Source organism: Brassica rapa, unplaced genomic scaffold (genome assembly GCF_000309985.2).
Source record: "Brassica rapa cultivar Chiifu-401-42 unplaced genomic scaffold, CAAS_Brap_v3.01 Scaffold1005, whole genome shotgun sequence".
Taxonomy (NCBI): Eukaryota; Viridiplantae; Streptophyta; class Magnoliopsida; order Brassicales; family Brassicaceae; genus Brassica; species Brassica rapa.
The window spans coordinates 89775-113076 of record NW_022610939.1 but is presented as its reverse complement, the minus strand read 5'-3'; the positions used below and the strand labels follow the sequence as shown (position 1 = coordinate 113076).

Here is a 23302-nt window from a genome sequence, read left to right as displayed (position 1 = left end):
CAATCAGCTTCAAACCAGAAATTGGCGACCAGGAGATCATTTCAACCAATCAGGAGGTATTCCAGAAGTACTTAGCTGCACCAGAACCCAGGAGATCAGTCGGTTCAATGGAGAATCACTTAAATCAAACCGGAGCTATTTATGGAAAGATTGGACAATCTTTTGGTTTGATCCATTCCAAGCAATTCCAATCCAACCAGGAGAACCAGACGACATCCAGACTAAACAAAGACATCCAGGAGACATTATACACGAGCCAGAAGAGTTCTACAACTTCATCCCATGCACCAGCCCACATAGGAATAAGAAGATCCCCATTATCACCAAACTGCCTTATTTGGAGTCTCAAGCATTAAAACTCCAACAGCTCTTTTTCCTTCAGTCTATGCACGACATCAGCACCTTCCAGACCATTAAGAAGATTCCCAGGAAGCTCACTTACCCCCTCAAACCGTCCAGATACAAGGAGGACACCATCTACATTCATTTGGCCAAGATTCTCATCATTAAGCCTCCAACGGCTAGTTTTCAAGGAGCCATCAATTCTTTTGCTTCCAAGATTCTTATTTCGATTTTATTTCTTTCCTTATGTCATTTTATGACTGTTAGAGAGTCCTTGGTCGAGCCTATAAAGCTCTAGTCTTTGTTTCATTGTAAATCACCCATCTTTGAAAGTATTATGAATTATTCAGTTTTTCTAGTTTTGTCAAAACTATTGTCCTAAGTCTTTTGAGTGTGTGAGACACAACTCTGGAGCAACTTGACTTATCAAAGCCTCCTTTACAGAGCTTTGTGGCGTCCATCATCCATCTCCATCCATTAATCGATCTTGAGAGTGATACACATCCAGCAAGACGGTTCCATCTTCATTCATCTCCCATCCATTGATCCTTGTTGAGAGTGATACACATCCAGCAACAAAGATCCCATATCCATCAATCTATCCCTTTTCTATTTGTTTTTATTCATATTGTCATTTTGATTCATATTCATATTTGTTTCTGTTTGCATTATAAAACTCTAAGAAAACTCATAAAAATCGGTTCTCTTGTTTTCAGGTTTAAACCTTGGTTCCACCATTCTATCTATTCGTGGGTTACCTCCCCTGTGCCTACAACATTTTGGTATCAGAGCTGAAGTTCCTGAATCAGGTTATATCTATCCTTGCATCATATTTCATTTGCTTGCATTTGTTTTGTCTTTATCGAAAATCAAAAAAAATTCCATAAACAGTCTTTTGCTTCAAGTTTTTGTTTCTGCATATTTTGTTCTTGCTGTTCTTATAAACAACGAAAAGAAAAAGAAAGTTGTGCTTGATTCATATTACTTTCACTTAGTTTCGAATTCCTGTTAGTTTCCTTTTTGTTTTGTTTCCATAATCGAAAATCCCATAAAAATTGTCATTTTGAATTTGTTTCCTTTGTTTGCATATCCTTCAAAAAAAAAAATCATACTAGTTATTGTTTCATGCCATATTAGTTGGTCCATTTCGTGTTTGCATTGAGAAAACCAAAAAAAAAAATAATAATTTTAGCATACTTTATTTCATTTCGGTTCATAATTGCATATTTTATCGGTTTAGTTTAAATTGCATTGTGCACTTGATTTATTTTGGTTCGACCAGACCTTCCCTTTTCTTCACTTTATCTTTGAGAGTGTTTTCAGGAAGCCATGGTAGGAGAAACACACGGCCAATGTCAGATGGCCAAACAGAACCAACATTTGACAGCTTTGCAAGAGGTTGATCTGATTGCACAGCTGAGAAAAGAAAGAAGGCACAAGGCCAACGTCCACAGCCAGGAGAAAGGAGATTTGGAGATGCTCCAGAGGCTGTCTATGTCGAGCCCAAGCCACCAGATCCTTCAAGGATCAATCAAACCCCAACTTCTCAAACCCACAACCATCATGTTGTTAATTCTCAATTTAATTATAACTCTTTTGCTGATAAAATTAAACTCTTTACATTTTCAGGAAAAAGAGGTTATCTAATATGGGAGAGGAACCTTGATGAATGGTTTCACTACAACAACATCTTGAAGGAAGAGAGGCTTGCTTATGCCATTGAACAACTTAGAGATGATGCCTTTGAATGGTGGGTACAAGAAGAAGGTGATAGATGGTTTTACAAGGAGCCAACTATCAAAACATGGAGAGCTCTTAAGGAAGTCATGAGATATGAGTTTGCACCCAAGATTACAAGTTCTGAAATCCAGGAACTATATCCAAGGAGGTATCCAACTCATGGTTCCAAAGAAGCAAGAAAAGATGTACCAAAAGAAGGTCATAGAAGCTTGATCCATCAAGACCAGATTCGGCCAAACCAGAAGTCCACGGTTTGCTATGATCAAAACCAACCTATTGAGGTCCCAAAGACCATGGAGGAGAAGAAGTTTGTCAGCCAAGACACATTGGCCAGACACAAAGAAAAACCAGACAAACTGATTTTTCAAGAAAAGGCCAAGGTAAGTCCTATACTTGATAAATTTGTTTGTAAATCATCTCCCACTGTTATGAGTCACTTGTCTTTGTCCAAGGATGATAAGATAGGTCCTGAAGTCAAGAAAGACACGATCTCAAAGTCCTTGTTGGATTTAAAAGTTGTTCATGATTTAAGTCCAAGGAATGATGAGATTTCAAACCCAGAGAAAGAAGAGGCATCAAGCCAAGGTAAGTCTTCTAAATTTAAAGATTTAAAAGATCAGACATGTTCTAGATGTCATAAAAGAGGACACTTTGCTGTAGTTTGTCCTACCAAGAAAGCATTGATAGAAACATCAGTAGAAGAGAAAACAGAATTATCTATGAAAAGTGATAGTTTTATTCAATCTGATTTATTGATTCCAAATTCTTATGTAATGCACTTGTCTTTGTCAAAGGGTGATGTAACAGGAAATAAGGAGCATGAATTCAAAGGAGAGGAGCCACCAGGCGCCACACCTGTGATGGACCAGAAGATGGTTCAAGACACAATGCAGTCCATGTTGCTTAAAGAAGCAAAACCGGTCATAAAAGTATCCCAACAAGGTAAGTTTCACACACCACCTTTGGATACTAGTATTGACGTGTGTGTTCTTGGTACAGGTAGAACAAATGAAAGCTATAAGCTTATTGTAGTTCCAAAGAAAGAACCAGACCCTAAGCTCAGCCATGAACCCACTTCTAAGTGGAAACCGAAATCTGAACAATCCATTGTTCAATTTCCAAACCTATGGTAAGATTCCTTTTAGATAAGCATGTTCTTAATATTTCAATGACAGATATAATGCACTTGCTTTTTGTCCAGAATGTTGAGAATTTTTCAGGTTGCAAGGAAGAAAGCTTCAAAGAAATCCCACCAGATTATCGTATGTTGCTAGGAGGATCAACTCCAAAGATGATCAGAAACGTGGCCACCAAAAATTTGAAAGACCATCCACTCCAGAAGATAAGAAATAACCATGTCCAGAGCAGAAGCGTGATCCATTCCTATTTTCTCAAAGGAGAACCACCTGATACAAATTCCATTCCCAAACCGAAACAGTTCCAAGGTAAGGTTTTAGAATCTCAAAAGAGGATGAAAGCTGACTTGCTCTATCTTGTTGCAGGTTACATAGTTTCGAGGTCGAAACCTTGTCAAGAGGGAGGGGATGATGTGGTCATCAGATCAGCAACCGAACCAGAGGTCAACCCAAAGCCCTACTTAACCAGCCAAGGCGCCAAGCAGAACACATGTGCACTAAAATACTTTATCTTACAAACCAGGAGGGTTTAAGTCACGAGGATAATTGTTATGGATTCTACACTCCAGAAGGAGTCCAGGACAATTGGAATTGGGCTAAAATATTCACGGAGCAAGAAGTTATGAATTTTGCAACTCAGAGGTTTCTCAGCCCGTCCATCTGCGAGTACCCGACTTTAGAAGGAGATTCCAGCCCAGGAAGGAGCGGCCTGAAACAAAGCCCATCATTGGAGTCAAGAGGAGTTTATCAGCTTTCCAGAAAGCCAAATTTCAGGAGAAATGAACACGGAAATCAGAAGATATGTTCAATTTGCCAGAACCGGTCAAACCAGTGCTACACTCGCCTCAATTGGAAGCTAACCGGTTCAATCAGCTTCAAACCAGAAATTGGCGACCAGGAGATCATTTCAACCAATCAGGAGGTATTCCAGAAGTACTTAGCTGCACCAGAACCCAGGAGATCAGTCGGTTCAATGGAGAATCACTTAAATCAAACCGGAGCTATTTATGGGAAGATTGGACAATCTTTTGGTTTGATCCATTCCAAGCAATTCCAATCCAACCAGGAGAACCAGACGACATCCAGACTAAACCAAGACATCCGGGAGACATTATACACGAGCCAGAAGAGTTCTACAACTTCATCCCATGCACCAGCCCACATAGGAATAAGAAGATCCCCATTATCACCAAACTGCCTTATTTGGAGTCTCAAGCATTAAAACTCCAACAGCTCTTTTTCCTTCAGTCTATGCACGACATCAGCACCTTCCAGACCATTAAGAAGATTCCCAGGAAGCTCACTTACCCCCTCAAACCGTCCAGATACAAGGAGGACACCATCTACATTCATTTGGCCAAGATTCTCATCATTAAGCCTCCAACGGCTAGTTTTCAAGGAGCCATCAATTCTTTTGCTTCCAAGATTCTTATTTCGATTTTATTTCTTTCCTTATGTCATTTTATGACTGTTAGAGAGTCCTTGGTCGAGCCTATAAAGCTCTAGTCTTTGTTTCATTGTAAATCACCCATCTTTGAAAGTATTATGAATTATTCAGTTTTTCTAGTTTTGTCAAAACTATTGTCCTAAGTCTTTTGAGTGTGTGAGACACAACTCTGGAGCAACTTGACTTATCAAAGCCTCCTTTCACAGAGCTTTGTGGCGTCCATCATCCCATCTCCATCCATTAATCGATCTTGAGAGTGATACACATCCAGCAAGACCGGTTCCATCTTCATTCATCTCCCATCCATTGATCCTTGTTGAGAGTGATACACATCCAGCAACAAAGATCCCATATCCATCAATCTATCCCTTTTCTATTTGTTTTTATTCATATTGTCATTTTGATTCATATTCATATTTGTTTCTGTTTGCATTATAAAACTCTAAGAAAACTCATAAAAATCGGTTCTCTTGTTTTCAGGTTTAAACCTTGGTTCCACCATTCTATCTATTCGTGGGTTACCTCCCCTGTGCCTACAACAGTTGGTCCTTGGAGTCAGGACGCTGACCCTTCCTGTGGACTGTTTGGGTGATTTTTGCCCACGTGGGCTGTCTGTTAAATACACACAGGACGCCCGTAGGTGTCCGCCAGCAAAAACATGATGTCCGTGGGTGTCCGCCAGCACACACAGGACGTCCGTGGCTGTCCATCTGTATCCGTCAGCACACACAGGATGTCCGTGGCTATCCATCAGTACACATATCAGCACGTTGGTCCTTGGAATAAGCACGCTGGCCCTTCCCAGGGACTTTTTGGGTGATTTTGGCCCGCGTGGGCTGTCTGTTCAGTACACACAGGACGTCTGTGGGTGTCCGCCAGCACACACAGGACGTCCGTGGCTGTCTGTGGCGGTCCGTCAGCAGACACAGGACGTCTGTGGCTGTTCGTGTATGTTCGTGTGTGTCCGTGGGTGTCCGCCAGCACACACAGGATGTCTGTGGCTGTTCGTCAGCACACACAGGACGTCCGTGTCTGTCCGTCAGCACACACAGGACGTTCGTGTGTGCCCGTCAGCACACACAGGACGTTCGTGTGTGTCCGTGTGTGTCCGTCAGCACACACAGCACGTCCGTGGCTGTCCATCAGTACACATATAAGCACGTTGGTCCTTGGACTCAGCACGCTGACCCTTCCCGTGGACTGTTTGGGTGATTTTGGTCCACGTGGGCTGTCTGTTCAGTACACACAGGATGTCCGTGGGTGTCCACCAGCACACACAGGACGTCCGTGGTTGTCTGTGGCTGTCCGTCAGCACACACAGGACGTTCGTGGCTGTTCATGGCTGTTCGTGTGTGTCGGTCAGCACACACAGGACGTTCGTGGCTGTCCATCAGTACACATATCAACACGCTGGCCCTTCCCGTGGACTGTTCGGGTGATTTTGGTCCACATGGGCTGTCTGTTCAGTACACACAGGACGACCGTGGGTGTCCGTCAGCAGACACAGGACGTTCGTGTGCGTCCGTCAGCACACACAGGACGTCCGTGGCTGTCGATGTGTGTCCGTCAGCACACACAGGACGTCTGTTGCTGTCCATCAGTACACATATCAGCACGTTGGTCCTTGAACTCAGCACACTGAACCTTCCCGTGGATTGTTCGGGTGATTTTGGCCCACATGGGCTGTCTGTTCAGTACAAACAGGATGTCTGTGGGTGTCCGCCAGCACACACAGGACGTCCGTGGCTGTCCGTGTGTGTCCGTCAGCACACAGTGTAATAACCCTCACGAGCAGATATAATTTTGGTCAAGAAAATTCTTTAAGATCAGTTTGAAAATTGATCGATCAGAATTTAAATAAAAATCGACACGGTGAATTAATCTCGACGGGGCTGTCTTTTGGTCGAAAAACCATCTCTTGATGGTTCTGGTCGAGTGTTAATTATTATTTTCTATTTTTATTCATGCTGGGCGAGTTTATTCAGAGCAGGACGAGATTTGAATAATGAAAAATATTTAGTGGAAACAGTCCCAAAAATATCGACAAAACTCTGAAAATTATTTCTGAACAGTCACATGCCTTGCACCTTCTAGCCTACTTGCTTCCTCAGTAATTAGGTCACATGACCTGCACCTACTTGCTTGCCTGCTTGCTCATTAGAAGTCACATGCTGGTCACAAGCTACTTGCTTCAGCTGCTTGTAGCTTTCTTCATGGGAAGGAAAAGTTCAGCTGCTTGTGCTGCTTGGTGTGCTGAAGCATGTCTCCACCTGTCTAGCCTCAGCTTTGCCTTGTGTGGGAGTAAACCCTCATCTGAAGTGACTCCTTATCCTTTAAAACACCTTCTTCTCTCTTCTGGACGTTCATAACCTGCAGCATAACAAGAGAAATTTTCAGAGAGAAAACAATGAGAAAGAAGAGAAAAAGTGAGAGAAAAATCAGAAAAAAAAAATGGGAAAATTAGCCACCACCATAGATGACTTTGTTCCATCCTCTAGCTCAGTTCACTGCTGTGTAGAAGATCAGAAGGTGAGGTACCCAGAGTAAACCCTAGGTCTTGTTCTGTTTTTGTGATGAACCGATTCTGATTTATGCTTTTAAAACAGTCCAGCCATGAGTTCAGTTTCAAGGGGAGGATTATCTGAGTTCATATGGCCATCAGTTGCTGTTGTAAACTTCAATCTCTTGTCTCAGACATGTCTTGATCAGAATCAGATGTTATTTAGTTAAGCGGTTGTCATGGATCAATTGTCTTCTTCGGTTCAGATTTATTTATTTTAGAATAAATCAGTTTGCTGGGATATAATTATCTCATCTATTATGAACTGATTGGATTTAATCTGAAATGAACGGGTCATGGTCTGGACTACACCTGAGCTGAACTGATTAACCTTGTTGTAAACCGAGCTGTTAGGAACTGAATTAAATATCTTCTTCAGAACCGAACTGTTGGATTGAAGATCATGTTATGAACTGCTCTGTTTAAGGTCAGTGGTCGAGTAAAGTTGAAGGATAAGACTGGTTCATCAAGTAAAACCATTTTCTGTCTAATTGGTTGTGGAGTTTTGCTAGATCGGTCCAGTCACTCCTTGTAGCCGCTCAGTCACTTGGTTTGAATGCAGATATCAAGGAGAGTGGTCGAGTCAGTCAGATAATTTTGACTGTTTTGAATCTCAAGTGTACCGGAAGTGGAGTGTGATTAGCTTGAGCTCGAGTCTAGTCTTCCCTAGCCAATCTCATGGAATCAAAGGTGAGTCTAGATAGATGACTGATGAATAGTGAATGAATATTTCTTGATTGAACGTACTGATTTTTAGATGATTGATAGGCTTTGTCTCTTGATCAATATTGAATTGGTAAGGTGTTTACTTAGTGTAAACACTTATTAAATATTTATGAATGATCATAGAGGTTTATTCCAAACCTTAGTACTTGTTCTCAAGTACTAATACATATGTATAGTATTAAATATAATTGAGTATGGAAGTATTAATCATGTGAAGTCCTATTATAAACCTGTCTTCCAAAATATTCATGTATGAATGATGATTACCGTAAATTGGTCCTGCGATATGGAACAAGGTCACGAAGACACGATGATGGGGTCGCACCCTGGAGGCTGTGTAACTGCATGCAGCGTTAGATGTTCAATTTTTGAATATCTGATGGCGATGATGGTGATGCTAACTCGCTAGACTCGTTTAGCCTTTGTGGTTTCTCGGGTCTGGTTTATATATATATATATATATAAATATGATTATATGAATGATATGAGAGACGGGAATAGGAAGTGAGGTATATGATTAGATTCATAATGATGGAAGGATAGTCCTTATATATAAATATCCAGATATGGAATATATTTCCACTGCATACAAATGAAGTTGATTGCTTGAGATATTATTAGTATATGTTGGGGTGCGGGACTAGGCTCACTGAGTAAACTAGTTACTCATGACTCATTTTTGATGCAGGTAACTAATAGGCGGGAGACCTTACACTAGGACGGGAAGGAACAACATTAGCCAGCGGGAGTTTTATTACCCTTGCAAAGTCATTTTGAAATATCTTATGTATAAGATTTGTTGACCGAAAACCTCGAGGTTAATTTATAACAAATTTTGTAAGATGCTTTTGATTGATATATATACAGAATTTTTTTTTAAAGTACGGGTTCCATATGATATTAGTCCTTGTCCGGACGAACTAACTATTGGGTATTGCTTTGTCGGGTTGAAAAGCCTAGAGTTATATCCGATAGGAGCATTGGTGTTCTTTGGTTGTTGGTCTAAGGCGATCGGAAGTATTCTGAGAACCTCAGATCCACAATCGAGGAACATCAACCGTGTCATTTCCGGTCATCTACGATCGGGGGTGTCACAAAGGTGGTATCAGAGCATGGTTATACGATTCTAGAATGGGACTTGTTTTAAATGTTTTTCGAGTCAAAATGAGTCGCAAGGATAACTAGGATATGCTGGCTGGTTCCTTCATGTTAGGATAGATAGTCATGGGTAGTTATCTAACAGTGATCTTTCATAGCATAAGCACCGAGACAAGCTTGAACGGGTGACTGTACTTACCGATGTTACTATCATCAGGCTCGAGTTTGCTACCCTCATGGTGGGGTTCACTACCGTGCTGCTAGAAGTCAGTAACCTCATGCCTTCATGCTGTTCTTCTGAGTTTTAGTGGGGGATGCTAATACTTTAGAGAGATTTATGGGACATAATTGATACATCGAATACATCTCCGTGTGTTATCGATGTCAAGGTGGGTGTTGTTTGTGATCCAATTCAGTACGATTTGAATGCACATGATCACTCAGATGCACTTATTCTTCCGGCTTCTCAAGTCTAACCAGCTAATGCTAAGACGTACAAGAAACAGAGCAGTACAAGCCTGAATTGTTCAACATTTGTTTGGAGCTTAGCGTTGGAGGAAGAGATGGTTCAACTGTAGTACAAGACGATGGACACACATGCATCTTTCTGTTGGCAACAATACATCTTCAAGCTTATGATGGAAAGAAGTAGTGGAACCACAAGATACGGAAGAAGGACTAAACCGTTCGAGGTATACTATGGCTTGAGGCAGATTTGGGATGAAACACCCAGAGCAAAACATTGACGTGGCCAATGTTCAGAGAATTACATGAAGGATTTGGTAGCAAGATATTTGGAGATGAACGCGATGATTTGTGGGTCGAGAGTCAAGAATTACTTCAGAGAGGTGAGATCGAGTTGGACAGATCTCGAGAGTTTAAGAACTAGAATTTTCTACACAAGATATGGGACCGATTGAAGATTCAGTTCACGGAGTTGGTACAGTGGGATGTTTCCGCCAGAAGGTTCAGGTCGAGTTAATCATATACAATAATTTCAGCATCGAGATATGTGGTCGAGTGAATTTCATTCATCGATTATAGTTTGGAGAATAAACCAAAGATCATACGGAAATCTTTGGGAATTTAGCCAAGAATTTTGGAGTAGATAAAACACCATGGAGTTTCAAAGCTTCGAGGAGATGTTAGAGTATGACGTGAATGTTAAAGAAGCTATTATTTCTCAAAAAGTTAACCAAGTAATGCATACCGTTTATTTTCCAACCGCTGCAGATCAAAGAATGGTCGTGATTGTCAAAGTTTGGGAAATCCTGGAATGTTTGCATCATTCGCACTTTGGTGGTTCTTGTGAAGAGTTAGGATTTTAGGTTACCCTTCCTCATGAAGTTACCCGATCTACGTTACCGATACCTAGGATAACACTTGTTGAACTTGTTCACGTTTCCTTACCGTTAGTCCACATCCAAGTGTTAGGCTATTTGGGTAGAGCCTACACTTTATAGTTGTCGGACCGCCAAAACCCCTGATAGGTCCAATCATAGGTTTGCTTCTTATCACATTGTGTGTTGTGTGAATTTTAAAATTTTTTATGAATGATTAAAAAAAGTGTGAAATGTGATCAAGGTGTCGTAAGAAACCTTGCCAATGGATGAAATTTTCAGCCCATATTGTGTTTTATTCGGGAACAACACATAGTTGTAGTTCCCGAGCACTGTCATAGTATTAGAAAGGATTCACTTTGTTGAATTCAAGTATCCGTTCTTATTCCTGGAAGTAGTGGCTGCCATGTAAAAATTTATGGTAAGCCTTTCCCCATTCCTCAGTACTTCCGTTAGAGAGGTATGTTTCTATCTAGAGTCAGATTGGCTATATAGTTACCGAGCTCAATTAGGATGTTGAGGAAATAAATTTTTTGGAAGAAGACTAGTCGCCAATGGCCTACAATGGTATTCTACCAAGTGTTGGAGCATCGTTCGTATCAGTCTTGGGAGTTGAAGACCTTTTGGGAAAAGGTGGAGATGTGTATTCCATTATCTTGATCATTAGGAAAAGAGAAGATGACAAGGATCAGAATATAGTGAACAATCAGATAGCTAGAGAATTTGAAGTTATGCTTAAGGAATTGGAAGAGTTGTTGCTATCTAGAAGTAAGCTGTTCAATATTCTTGTTGAACCTGAATTCGTTGTCATAGCCTAGGGATCTCCCCAAGTGGGTCTTGTCGAGTTCTAGTAGTAGTCAGAATATTATGAAGAGCGTCTCAGATAGATCAGAAGTGTAAAGAATACTGTAAGTGAAATTATTCTTGGAATGGGTGAGTGTGTTTATTTGAGAGTAGCACCCCTGGTCCGAATCATGTTGGCATGATTGGTCGTGCATGTTCTTGTTTGATTGTTGCACTGTTAATCAAGTTATCATTGACCAGACTGGAGGTGTTACATTCATGTATGGCACATCACCTCATGTTCCAAATTTCATGTTCCTGTTATGGGGGAAAGTCAGATAGAAAAGGTTGAGAAGTGATAGAAAAGATTGTTAGAAAAAGTATGCAGACCGCAGTTGACAAGAGTTGTGCAGAGTAAAGAATTTGGTTATCTTGAAAGTAGCTGCTCAGAAAAGAAAGGATCGGTTGGGGTAATCAAGGGATCGACCATGAGTTGTTTTGATATGGGAAGATTAAGATAAGGTAAGAGCTAATATCCGAAACTCCTTTCAGAGACTGTTCAGTAAAGAGTGTACAGCTACGTTTTCAGAATTCGGGGACAAATTCTTTTGAGGGGGGAAGAATGTAATAACCCTCACGAGCAGATATAATTTTCGTCCAGCAAAATTCTCTAAGATCAGAATTTAAATAAAAATCGACACGGTGAATTAATCTCGACGGGGCTGTCTTTTGGTCGAAAAACCATCTCTTGATGGTTCTGGTCGAGTGTTAATTATTATTGTCGATTTTTATTCATCCTGGGCGAGTTTATTCAGAGCAGGACGAGATTCAAATGATGAAAATTATTTAGTCGAAACAGTCCGAAAAATATCGACACAACTCAGAAAATTATTTCTGAACAGTCACATGCCTTGCACAATCTAGCCTACTTGCTTCCTCAGTAATTAGGTCACATGACCTGCACCTACTTGCTTGCCTGCTTGCTCTTTAGAACTCACATGCTGGTCACAAGCTACTTGCTTCAGCTGCTTGTAGCTTTCTTCATGGGAAGGAAAAGTTCAGCTGCTTGTGCTGCTTGGTGTGCTGAAGCATGTCTCCACCTGTCTAGCCTCAGCTTTGCCTTGTGTGGGAGTAAAACCTCATCTGAAGTAACTCCTTATGCTTTAAAACACCTTCTTCTCTCTTCTGGACGTTCATAACCTGCAGCATAACAAGAGAAATTTTCAGAGAGAAAACAATGAGAAAGAAGAGAAAAAGTGAGAGAAAAATCAGAACAAAAAAAATATGGGAAAATTAGGCACGACCATAGATGACATTGTTCCATCCTCAAGCTCAGTTCCCTGCTGTGTAGAAGATTAGAAGGTGAGGTACCCAGAGTAAACCCTAGGTCTTGTTCTGTTTTTGTGATGAACCGATTCAGATTTATGCGTTTAAAACAGTCCAGCCATGAGTTCAGTTTCAAGGGGAGGATTATCTGAGTTCATATGGACATCAGTTGCTGTTATAAGCTTCAATCTCTTGTCTCAGACATGTCTTGATCAGAATCAGATGTTATTTAGTTAAGCGGTTGTCATGGATCAATTGTCTAACCTTTCTTCGGTTCAGATTAATTTATTTCAGAATAAATCAGTTTGCTGGAATAGAATTATCTCATCTATTATGAACTGATTGGATTTAATCTGAAATGAACTGGTCATGGTCTGGACTACACCTGAGCTGAACTGATTAACCTTGTTGTAAACCGAGCTGTTAGGAACTGATTTAAATATCTTCTTCAGAACCGAACTGTTGGATTGAAGATCATGTTATGAACTGCTTTGTTTCAGGTCAGTGGTCGAGTAAAGTTGAAGGATAAGACTGGTTCATCAAGTAAAACCGTTTTCTGTCTAGTTGGTTGTGGAGTTTTGCTAGATCGGTCCAGTCACTCCTTGTAGCCGCTCAGTCACTTGGTTTGAATTCAGATATCAAGGAGAGTGGTCGGATCAGTAAGATAATTTTGACTGTTTTGAATCTCAAGTGTACCGGAAGTGGAGTGTGATTAGCTTGAGCTCGAGTCTAGTCTTCCCTAGCCAATCGCATGGAATCAAAGGTGAGTCTAGATAGATGATTGATGAGTAGTGAATGAATATTTCTTGATTGAACGTACTGATTGTAGATGATTGATAGGCTTTGTCTCTTGATCAATATTGAATTGGCAAGGTGTTTACTTAGTGTAAACACTTATTAAATATTTATGAATGATCATAGAGGTTTATTCCAAACCTTAGTATTTGTTCTCAAGTACTAATACATATGTATAGTATTAAATATAATTAAGTATGGAAGTATTAATCATGTGAAGTTCTATTATAAACCTGTCTTCCAAAATATTCCCGTATGAATGATGATTACCGTGAATTGGTCCTGCGATATGGAACAAGGTCACGAAGACACGATGATGGAGTCGCACCCTGGAGGCCGTGTAACTGCATGCAGCGTTAGATGTTCAATTTTTGAATATCTGATGGCGATGATGGTGATGCTAACTCGCTAGACTCGTTAAGCCTTTGTGGTTTCTCGGGTCTGGTATATATATATATATATATATATATATATATATATATATATATATATATATATATATATATAAATATGATTATATGAATGATATGAGAGACGGGAATAGGAAGTGAGGTATATGATTAGATTCACAATGATGGAAGGATAGTCCTTATATATAAATATCCAGATATGGAATATATTTCCACTGCATACAAATGAAGTTGATTGCTTGAGATATTATTAGTATATGTTGGGGTGCGGGACTAGGCTCACTGAGTAAACTAGTTACTCATGATTCATTTGTGATGCAGGTAACTAATAGGCGGGAGACCTTACTCTAGGGCGGGAAGGAACAGCATTAGCCAGTGGTAGCTTTATTATCCTTGCAAAGTCATTTTGATATATCTTATGTATAAGATTTGTGGACCGAAAACCTCGAGGTTAATTTATAACAAATTTTGTAAGATGCCTTTGATTGATATATATAAAGAAAGTTTTTTTTTAAAGTACGGGTTCCTTATGATATTAGTCCTTGTCCGGACGAACTAACTATCGGGTATTGCTTTGTCGGGTTGAAAAGCCTAGAGTTATATCCTATAGGAGCGTTGGTGCTCTTTCGTTGTTGGTTTATGGCGATCGGAAGTATTCTGAGAACCTCAGATCGACAATCGAGGAACATCGACCGTGTCATTTCCGGTCATATACGATCGGGGGTGTCGCACACACAACATCTGTGGCTGTCCGTGTGTGTCCGTGTGTGTCCGTCAGTACACACCGGATGTCCATGGATGTCCATCAGTACACATAACAGCACACTGGTCCTTGGACTCAGCACGCTGGCCCTTCCCGTGGACTGTTTGGGTGATTTTTGCCCACGTGGGATGTTTGTTCAGTACACAGAGGACTTCCGTGGGTGTCTGCCAGCACACACAGGACGTCCGTGGCTGTCCGTCAGCACACACAGGATGTCTGTGGCTGTCCGTGGCTGTCCGTTTGTGACCGTCAGCATACACAGGACGTTTGTGGCTGTCCATCAGTATACATATCAGCACGCTGACCCTTCCTGTGGACTGTTTGGGTGATTTTGGCCCACGTGGGCTGTCTGTTCAGTACGCACATGACGTCTGTGGGTGTCCGCCAGTACACACAAGACGTCCGTGGGTGTCCGCTAGCACACACAGGAAGTCCGTGGTTGTCCGTCAGCAAACACAGGACGTCTGTGGCTGTCCGTCAGCAAACACAGGACGTCCGTGGCTGTACGTGTGTGTCCATGTGTGTCCGTCAGCACACACATGACGTCTGTGGCTGTCCATCTGTACACATATCTGCACGTTGGTCCTTGGACTCAGCACGCTGGCCCTTCCTGTGGACTGTTTGGGTGATTTTGGCCCACGTGGGCTGTCTGTTCAGTACCCACAGGACGTCCGTGGGTGTCCGCCAGCACACACAGGACGTCTGTGGCTGTCCGTCAGCACGCACAGGACGTCTGTGGCTGTCCGTGTATGTCCTTGTGTGTCCCTGGGAGTCCGCCAGCACACACAGGACGTCCGTGGCTGTCTGTGGCTGTTCGTCAGCACACACAAGACATCCGTGTGCGTCCGTCAGCACACACAGGACGTCCATGTGTGTCCGTCAGCACACACAGGACGTCCGTGTGTGTCCGTCAGCACACACAGGACGTCTGTGGCTGTCCATCAGTACACATATAAGCACGTTGGTCCTTGGAATCCGCACGCTGACCCTTACCGTGGACTGTTTGGGTGATTTTTGCCCACGTGGGATGTCTGTTCAGTACACACAGGACGTCCGTGGGTGTCCGTGGCTATTTGTGGCTGTCCGTCAGCACACACAGGACATCCGTGGCTGTCCGTGTGTGTCCGTGTGCTTCTGTCAGCACACACATGACGTTTGTGGCTGTCCATTAGTAAACATATCAGCACGCTGGCCCTTCCCGTGGACTATTCGGGTGATTTTGGCCCACCTGGGCAGTCTGTTCAGTACACACAGGACGTCCGTGGGTGTCCATCAGTAGACATAGGACGTCCGTGTGCGTCCGTCAGCACACACAGGACGCCCGTGGCTGTCCGTGTGTGTCCGTCACCACACAGGACATCCGTGGCTGTCCATCAGTACACATATCAGCACGTTGGTCCTTGGACTCAGCATGCTGAACCTTCCCGTGGACTGTTCGGGTGATTTTGGCCCACGTGGGCTGTCTGTTCAGTACACACAGGACGTCCGTGGGTGTCCGCCAGCACACACAGGACGTCCGTGGCTGTCCGTGGGTTTCCGTCAGCACACACAGGACGTCCGTGGCTGTCCGTGTGTGTCCGTCAGTAGACACAGGACGTCCGTGGCTGTCCATCAGTACACATATCAGCACGCTGGTCCTTGGACTCAGCACACTGGCCCATCCCATGGACTGTTTGGTTGATTTTGGCCCACGTGGGCTGTCTGTTCAGTACACACAAGACGTCCGTGGGTGTCCGCCAGCACATACAGGACGTCCGTGGCTGTTTGTCAGCACACACAGGATGTCTGTGGCTGTTCGTTAGCACACACAGTGTAATAACCATCACGAGCCAGTTAATTTTTGGTCGAGAAAAACTCCGCTCGACCAGTTTGGAGTTGGTCGATCAGATTTAAAAATAAAGTCGACCCGGTGAATTAATACCTCGACGGGACTTTCTTGTGGTCGAAAGGCCTCTCATTGATAGTTCTGGTAGAGTGTTAATAATGTTGGTCGAATTTTATTTAAGCTAGGCAAGCTTAGTTGAAAGGAAGACGAGATTCGAAGGATGAGAAATTTTAGTCGAAAACTGTCCGAAATTGTCGTTAAATTTCTTAACTAAATTCCAACCAGTCTAATACCTTCACCAGCTATTCTTCTTGCTTTCTCAGTAAATCAGTCACATGAGCTGCACCTACCTGCTTGCTTGCTTCACTAAAGTCACATGAAAGTCACAAGCTGGTTGCTTGTTTAATAAAAACAAAATAATCTTTCTTCAAAGGAGGGAAAGGACAGCAACTTGCTTTGGTTTAAGTAAACCCTCACCTGAAGCAACTTCTTATGTTATAAAACACCATCTTCTCTCCTCTGGACGTTCATAACCTGCAAGAAAAACCAGAGAAAAATTCAGAGAGAAAGAGAGAAAGAAGAGAGAAAAATTTGTGAGAAAAACTAGTTGAAAAATTCAGAAACAAAATTCAGAGAAGAGAATTGAGCATGGACAAACCTTTCTCACCATCCTGTGACTTTATCCAGTGTGTACTGGTGTGGTTAAGAGCTGAAGGTTTGGTGTCCAAGAGTTTAGAATCACCCATATTCTTCAGCCTTTGATTTTGATCGGTAAGATGGTTGTGGATCAGTTTCTTTGAGAAGTTTTGTGGTTTGCCTACACTGGAGATAAATTCTGAATAAATCCAACCATGGATTCTTGTGGTGTTGATCAGGTTAATTCGTGGTTAGCTTGAAGAGAGACAACCAGTCAAGTTTAATTAGTTGAGTAAAACCGGTAAGCTTCAGCTTCTTGATTCAGCCATGTTTTGATGAGAACCAATTGCTGTATGTTGGTTAACCTGTCAGGATCAGTTGTCTAAGGTCTTGTTCTCTTCAGTCTTGGTTGGTTTATGATTTAATCAGTCTCATAGAACCAGTAGACGAACTGATAAGAATTATGGGAATTAAACCGAACTGATTTGATCTTGTTTAGAACTGAAATGAGCTGAGTATGTTCTGATCTGATCTGAGCCGTGCTGAACATGGTATCAATCTGTCTTGAACCGAACTGATATGAGAGAACTGAACTGAAATGTTATGAACTGAGTTGAGTTTCTTCTTGAACCAGACTAGTGAACCTTATGTTCCAACTGTTATGTTTTGAATTCAGATGGCCAAGGAGAGTATTCGGATCAGCCGGATCCTTATGATGGTTCTGAACCGAGAGTGATCCAGAAGTGAAGTGTGATTAGCTTGAGCTCGAGTCTAGTCTTCCTTAGCCAATCTCATGGATTTAAAGGTGAGTCTAGATAATGAATGAATTATGAATGAGTATGCATGATTGCATATTGAATATTGAATATGGTTGATTAATTAAGAATTAATCATGAATTAATTAAGGGATAATCATTGATTAATTAAGGATTAATCATGGATTAATTAAGGAGTAATTATGGTTGATTGATTAAGTATTCTCCTTGATCTATATTTATATATGAAGTATTTATCTAGTTTAAATACTTAAGAATTAATAAGAATAATTCTTTGAGGTTATCCCGAGCCTTAGTACTTGTTCTCAAGTACTAATCTATAAGTATTCTATTAATAAGTGTGAATCATGTGAAGTCTTATTGTATACTCACTCTCCCGAAAATCCCGCATTACCGTGAATTGGTCCTGCGATATGGATCAAGGTCATGAAGACACGATGATGGGGTCGCACCCTGGAGGCCGTGTAACTGCATGCAGCGTTGGATGTTCTATCTTGGAATATCTGATGGAGATGATGGTTATATTTATTCCCCGTTAGGCTCGGTTAGCCTTGGTGGTTTTCCGGGTTTAGCATATATATATATATATATTAAGAGTATGAGTGATTGGCGGGTATTGTGGAGGTGATGTTTAAGATAGATTCACATGGATGGATTGAGAGGCCTTATAATTATATTAATTATGGAATATAATTCCACTGCATTCAAATGGTGTCGCTTGCTCGGGATACTATTGATATGTGTTTGGGTGTGGGATTATACTCACTGAGTAAACTAGTTACTCATGACTCATTTGATATGCAGGTAACCAGTAGGTGGGAGACCTTTACTCTAGGACGGGAAGGAACGGCATTAGCCAGCGGTAGTTTTATTATCCTTGCAGTCGTTTTGATATACTTTATGTATAAGGTTTGTTGATCGAAAACCTCGAGGTTAATCTATAAGATTCTTTTAAATGAATAAGTATATAGTGTATAAAGAATGTTTTTAAAGTACGGGTTCCAAATGATATTAGTCCTTGTCCGGACGAACCAACTATTGGGTATTACTCTTAAGGTTGTAAAGCCTCGGGTTGTACCTAATAGGATATGTGTACTTAGGCGGTTGGCCTAAGGTACCTGGATTCATTTCGGGAACTTCGGGTTAGTCGTTTATGTACACATTGTGGCTTCTCGGTTTGGTTTCAGTTACGAGTGATCGGCTGTGCATGTTCTTGTTTGATTGTTGCACGGCTGGTCGAGTCAACTTATACTTAGACCAGATCGGGGGTGTCATACACAGGACGTCCGTGGCAATCCGTGTGTGTCCGTCTGTGACCGTCAGCACAAACAGGACGTCTGTGGCTGTCCATCAGTACACATATCAGCATGCTGGTCCTTGGACACAGCACGCTGGCCCTTCCCGTGGACTGTTCGGGGGATGTTGGCCCACGTGGGCTGTCTGTTCAGTACACACAGGACGTCTTTGGGTGTCCGTCAGCAAACACAGGACGTCCGTGTGTGTCCGTCAGTACGCAGAGGACGTCTGTGGCTGTCTGTGTGTGTCCGTGTGTGTCCGTCAGCACACACAAAACGTCCGTGGCTGTCCATCAGTACACATATCAGCACGTTGGTCCTTGGACTCAGCATGCTGGCCCTTCCTGTGGACTGTTTGGGTGATTTTGGCCCACGTGGGCTGTCTGTTCAGTACACACAGGACGTCCGTGGGTGTCCGCCAGAACACACAAGACGTCTGTGGCTGTTTGTGGCTGTCCATCACACACAGGACGTCTGTGGCTGTCCGTGTATGTCCTTGTGTGTCCGTGGGAGTCCGCCAGCACACACAGGACGTCCGTGGCTGTCCGTGGCTGTTCGTCAGCACACACAAGACGTCTGTGTGTGTCCGTCAGCACACACAGGACGTCCGTGTGTGTCCGTCAGCACACACAGGACGTCCGTGTGTGTCCGCCAGCACACACAGGACGTCTGTGGCTGTCCATCAGTACACATATAAGCACGTTGGTCCTTGGATTCCGCACGCTGACCCTTACCGTGGACTGTTTGGGTGATTTTTGCCCACTTGGGATGTCTGTTCAGTACACACAGGACGTCCGTGGGTGTCCGCCAGCACACACAGGATGTCTGTGGCTGTTTGTGGCTGTCCGTCAGCACACACAGGACATCCGTGGCTGTCCGTGTGTGTCTGTCAGCACACACATGACGTTTGTGGCTGTCCATTAGTAAACATATCAGCACGCTGGTCCTTGGACTCAGCACGCTGGCCCTTCCCGTGGACTATTCGGGTGATTTTGGCCCCCGTGGGCAGTCTGTTCAGTACACACAGGACGTCCGTGGGTGTCCATCAGTAGACGTAGGACGTCCGTGTGCGTCCGTCAGCACATACAGGACGTCCGTGGCTGTCCGTGTGTGTCCGTCACCACACAGGACGTCCGTGGCTGTCCATCAGTACACATATCAGCACGTTGGTCCTTGGACTCAGCACGCTGAACCTTCCCTTGGACTGTTCGGGTGATTTTGGCCCACGTGGGCTGTCTGTTCAGTACACACAGGACGTCCGTGGGTGTCCGCCAGCATACACAGGACGTCCGTGGCTGTCCGTGGGTGTCCGTCAGCACACACAGGACGTCCGTGGCTGTCCGTGTGTGTCCGTCAGTAGACACAGGACATCCGTGGCTGTCCATCAGTTCACATATCAGCACGTTGGTCCTTGGACTCAGCACGCTGGCCCATCCCATGGACTGTTTGGGTGATTTTGGCCCACGTGGGCTGTCTGTTCAGTACACACAAGACGTCCGTGGGTGTCCGCCAGCACATACAGGACGTCCGTGGCTGTTAGTCAGCACACACATGATGTCCGTGGCTGTTCGTCAGCACACACAGGACGTCTGTGGCTATCCGTGTGTGTCCGTCTGTGACCGTCAGCACACATCGGACGTCTGTGGCTGTCCATCAGTACACATATCAGCATGCTGGTCCTTGGACACAGCACGCTGGCCCTTCCCGTGGACTGTTCGGGGGATTTTGGCCCACGTGGGCTGTCTGTTCAGTACACACAGGACGTCTTTGGGTGTCCGTCAGCACACACAGGACGTCTGTGTGTGTCCGTCAGCACGCACAGGACGTCCGTGGCTGTCTGTGTGTGTCCGTGTTTTTCCGTCAGCACACACATAACGTCCGTGGCTGTCCATCAGTACACATATCAGCACGTTGGTCCTTGGACTCAGCACGCTGACCCTTCCCGTGGACTGTTCGGATCATTTTGGCCCACGTGGGCTGTCTGTTCAGTACGCACAGGAAGTCCGTGGGTGTCCGCCAGTACACACAGGACGTCCGTGGGTGTCCGCCTGCACACACAGGACGTCTGTGGCTGTCCGTCAGCAAACACATGACGTATGTGGCTGTCTGTGTGTGTCCGTATGTGTCCGTCAGCACAGAAAAGGCGTCTGTGGCTGTCCATATGTACACATATCAGCACGTTAGTCCTTGGACTCAGCATGCTGGCCCTTCCCGTGGACTGTTTGGGTGATTTTGGCCCACGTGGGCTGTCTGTTCAGTACACACAGGACGTCTGTGGGTGTCCGCCAGCACACAAATGACGTATGTGGCTGTATGTGGCTGTCCGTCAGAACACACAGGACGTCTGTGGCTGTCCGTGTATGTCCGTGTGTGTCCGTGGGTGTCCACCAGCACACACAGGACGTCCGTGGCTGTTCGTCAGCACACACAGGACGTCCGTGTGTGTCCGTCAGCACACACAGGATTTCCGTGTGTGTCCGTGTGTGTCTGTCAGTACACACAGGACGTCCGTGTGTGTCCCTCTTTGTCCTTCAGCACACACAGGACGTCTGTGTGCGTCCGTCAGCACACACATGACATCTGTGGCTATCCGTGTGTGTCCGTCACCACACACAGGACGTCCGTGGCTGTCCATCAGTACACACAGGATGTCTGTGTCTGTCTGTGGCTTTCCGTCAGCACACACAGGACATCCGTGGCTGTCTGTGTGTGTCTGTCAGCACACACAGGACGTTCGTGGCTGTCCATTAGTAGACATATCAGCACGCTGGTCCTTGGACTCAGCACGCTGGCCCTTCCCGTGGACTATTCGGGTGATTTTGGCCCACGTGGGCAGTCTGTTCAGTACACAAAGGCGTCCGTGGTTGTCCATCAGTTGACACAGGACGTCCGTGTGCGCCCATCAGCACACACAGGATGTCCGTGGCTGTCCGTGTGTGTCCGTCACCACACAGGACGTCAGTGGCTGTCCATCAGTACACATATCAGCACATTGGTCCTTGGACTCAGCACGCTGAACCTTCCCGTGGACTGTTCGGGTGATTTTGGCCCACGTGGGCTGTCTGTTCAGTACACACAGGACGTCCGTGGGTGTCCGCCAGCACACACAGGACGTCCGTGGCTGTCCGTGGGTGTCTGTCAGCACACACAGGACATCCGTGTGTTTCTGTCAGTACACACAGGACGTCCGTGGCTGTCCATCAGTACACATATCAGCACGCTGGTCCTTGGACTCAGCAAGCTGGCCCATCCCGTGGACTGTTTGGGTGATTTTGGCCCACGTGGGCTGTCTGTTCAGTACACACAAGACGTCTGTGGGTGTCCCCAGCACATACAGGACGTCCGTGGCTGTTTGTCACCACACACAGGATGTCCGTGGCTGTTCGTCAGCACACACAGGACGTTCGTGGCTATTCGTGTGTGTCCGTCTGTGACCGTCAGCACACACAGGACGTCTGTGGCTATCCATCAGTACACATATCAGCATGCTGGTCCTTGGACACAGCACGCTAGCCCTTCCCGTGGACTGTTCGAGTGATTTTGGCCCACGTGGGCTGTCTGTTCAGTACACACAAGACGTCTTTGGGTGTCCGTCAGCACACACAGGACGTCCGTGTGTGTCCGTCAGCACGCACAGGACGTCCGTGGCTGTCTGTGTGTGTCCGTGTGTGTCCGTCAGCACACACAGAACGTCTGTGGCTGTCCATCAGTACACATATCAGCACGTTGGTCCTTGGACTCAGCACCTTGACCCTTCCCGTGGACTGTTCGGATCATTTTGGCCCACGTGGGCTGTCTGTGCAGTACGCACAGGACATCTGTGGGTGTCCGCCAGTACACACAGGACGTCCGTGGGTGTCCGCCAGCACACACAGGACGTCTGTGGCTGTCCGTCAGCAAACACAGGACGTCTGTGGCTGTCCGTGTGTGTCCGTATGTGTTCGTCAGCACACAAAGGGCATCTGTGGCTGTCCATATGTACACATATAAGCACGTTAGTCCCTGGACTCAGCACGCTAGCCCTTCCCGTGGACTGTTTAGGTGATTTTGGCCCACGTGGGCTGTCTGTTCAGTACACACAGGACGTCCGTGGGTGTCCGCCAGCACACACATGACGTATGTGGCTGTCTGTGGCTGTCCGTCAGAACACACAGGACGTCTGTGGCTGTCCGTGTACGTCAGTGTGTGTCCGTGGGTGTCCGCCAGCACACACAGGACGTCCGTGGCTGTCCGTGGCTGTTCGTCAGTACACACAGGACGTCCGTGTGTGTCCGTCAGCACACACAGGACTTCCATGTGTGTCC

At 44.6% G+C, this 23302-nt stretch overlaps 1 protein-coding gene and 1 long non-coding RNA gene across 2 annotated transcripts; both read left to right on the top strand.

Annotated features, from left to right (window-relative positions):
• The first annotated feature begins 847 nt into the window (after nt 1-847).
• LOC117131509 lies at nt 848-3200 on the top strand. Its single transcript, XM_033283614.1, has 2 exons — nt 848-2667; nt 2877-3200. The coding sequence occupies exons 1-2, from the start codon at nt 2169-2171 to the stop codon at nt 2879-2881; spliced, it is 504 nt and encodes a 167-aa protein (XP_033139505.1). The 5' UTR covers nt 848-2168; the 3' UTR covers nt 2882-3200.
• Nucleotides 3201-6771: 3571 nt separating this feature from the next.
• LOC117131508 lies at nt 6772-8021 on the top strand. Its single transcript, XR_004454663.1, has 3 exons — nt 6772-7194; nt 7272-7335; nt 7653-8021. It is a non-coding gene; the product is annotated as an uncharacterized LOC117131508 (long non-coding RNA).
• The last annotated feature ends 15281 nt before the right edge of the window (nt 8022-23302 follow it).

Coding starts and splice junctions, on each gene's coding strand:
- LOC117131509 (XM_033283614.1), top strand. CDS start 2,169: ATGAGATATGAGTTTGCACCCAAGATTACAAGTTCTGAAATCCAGGAA.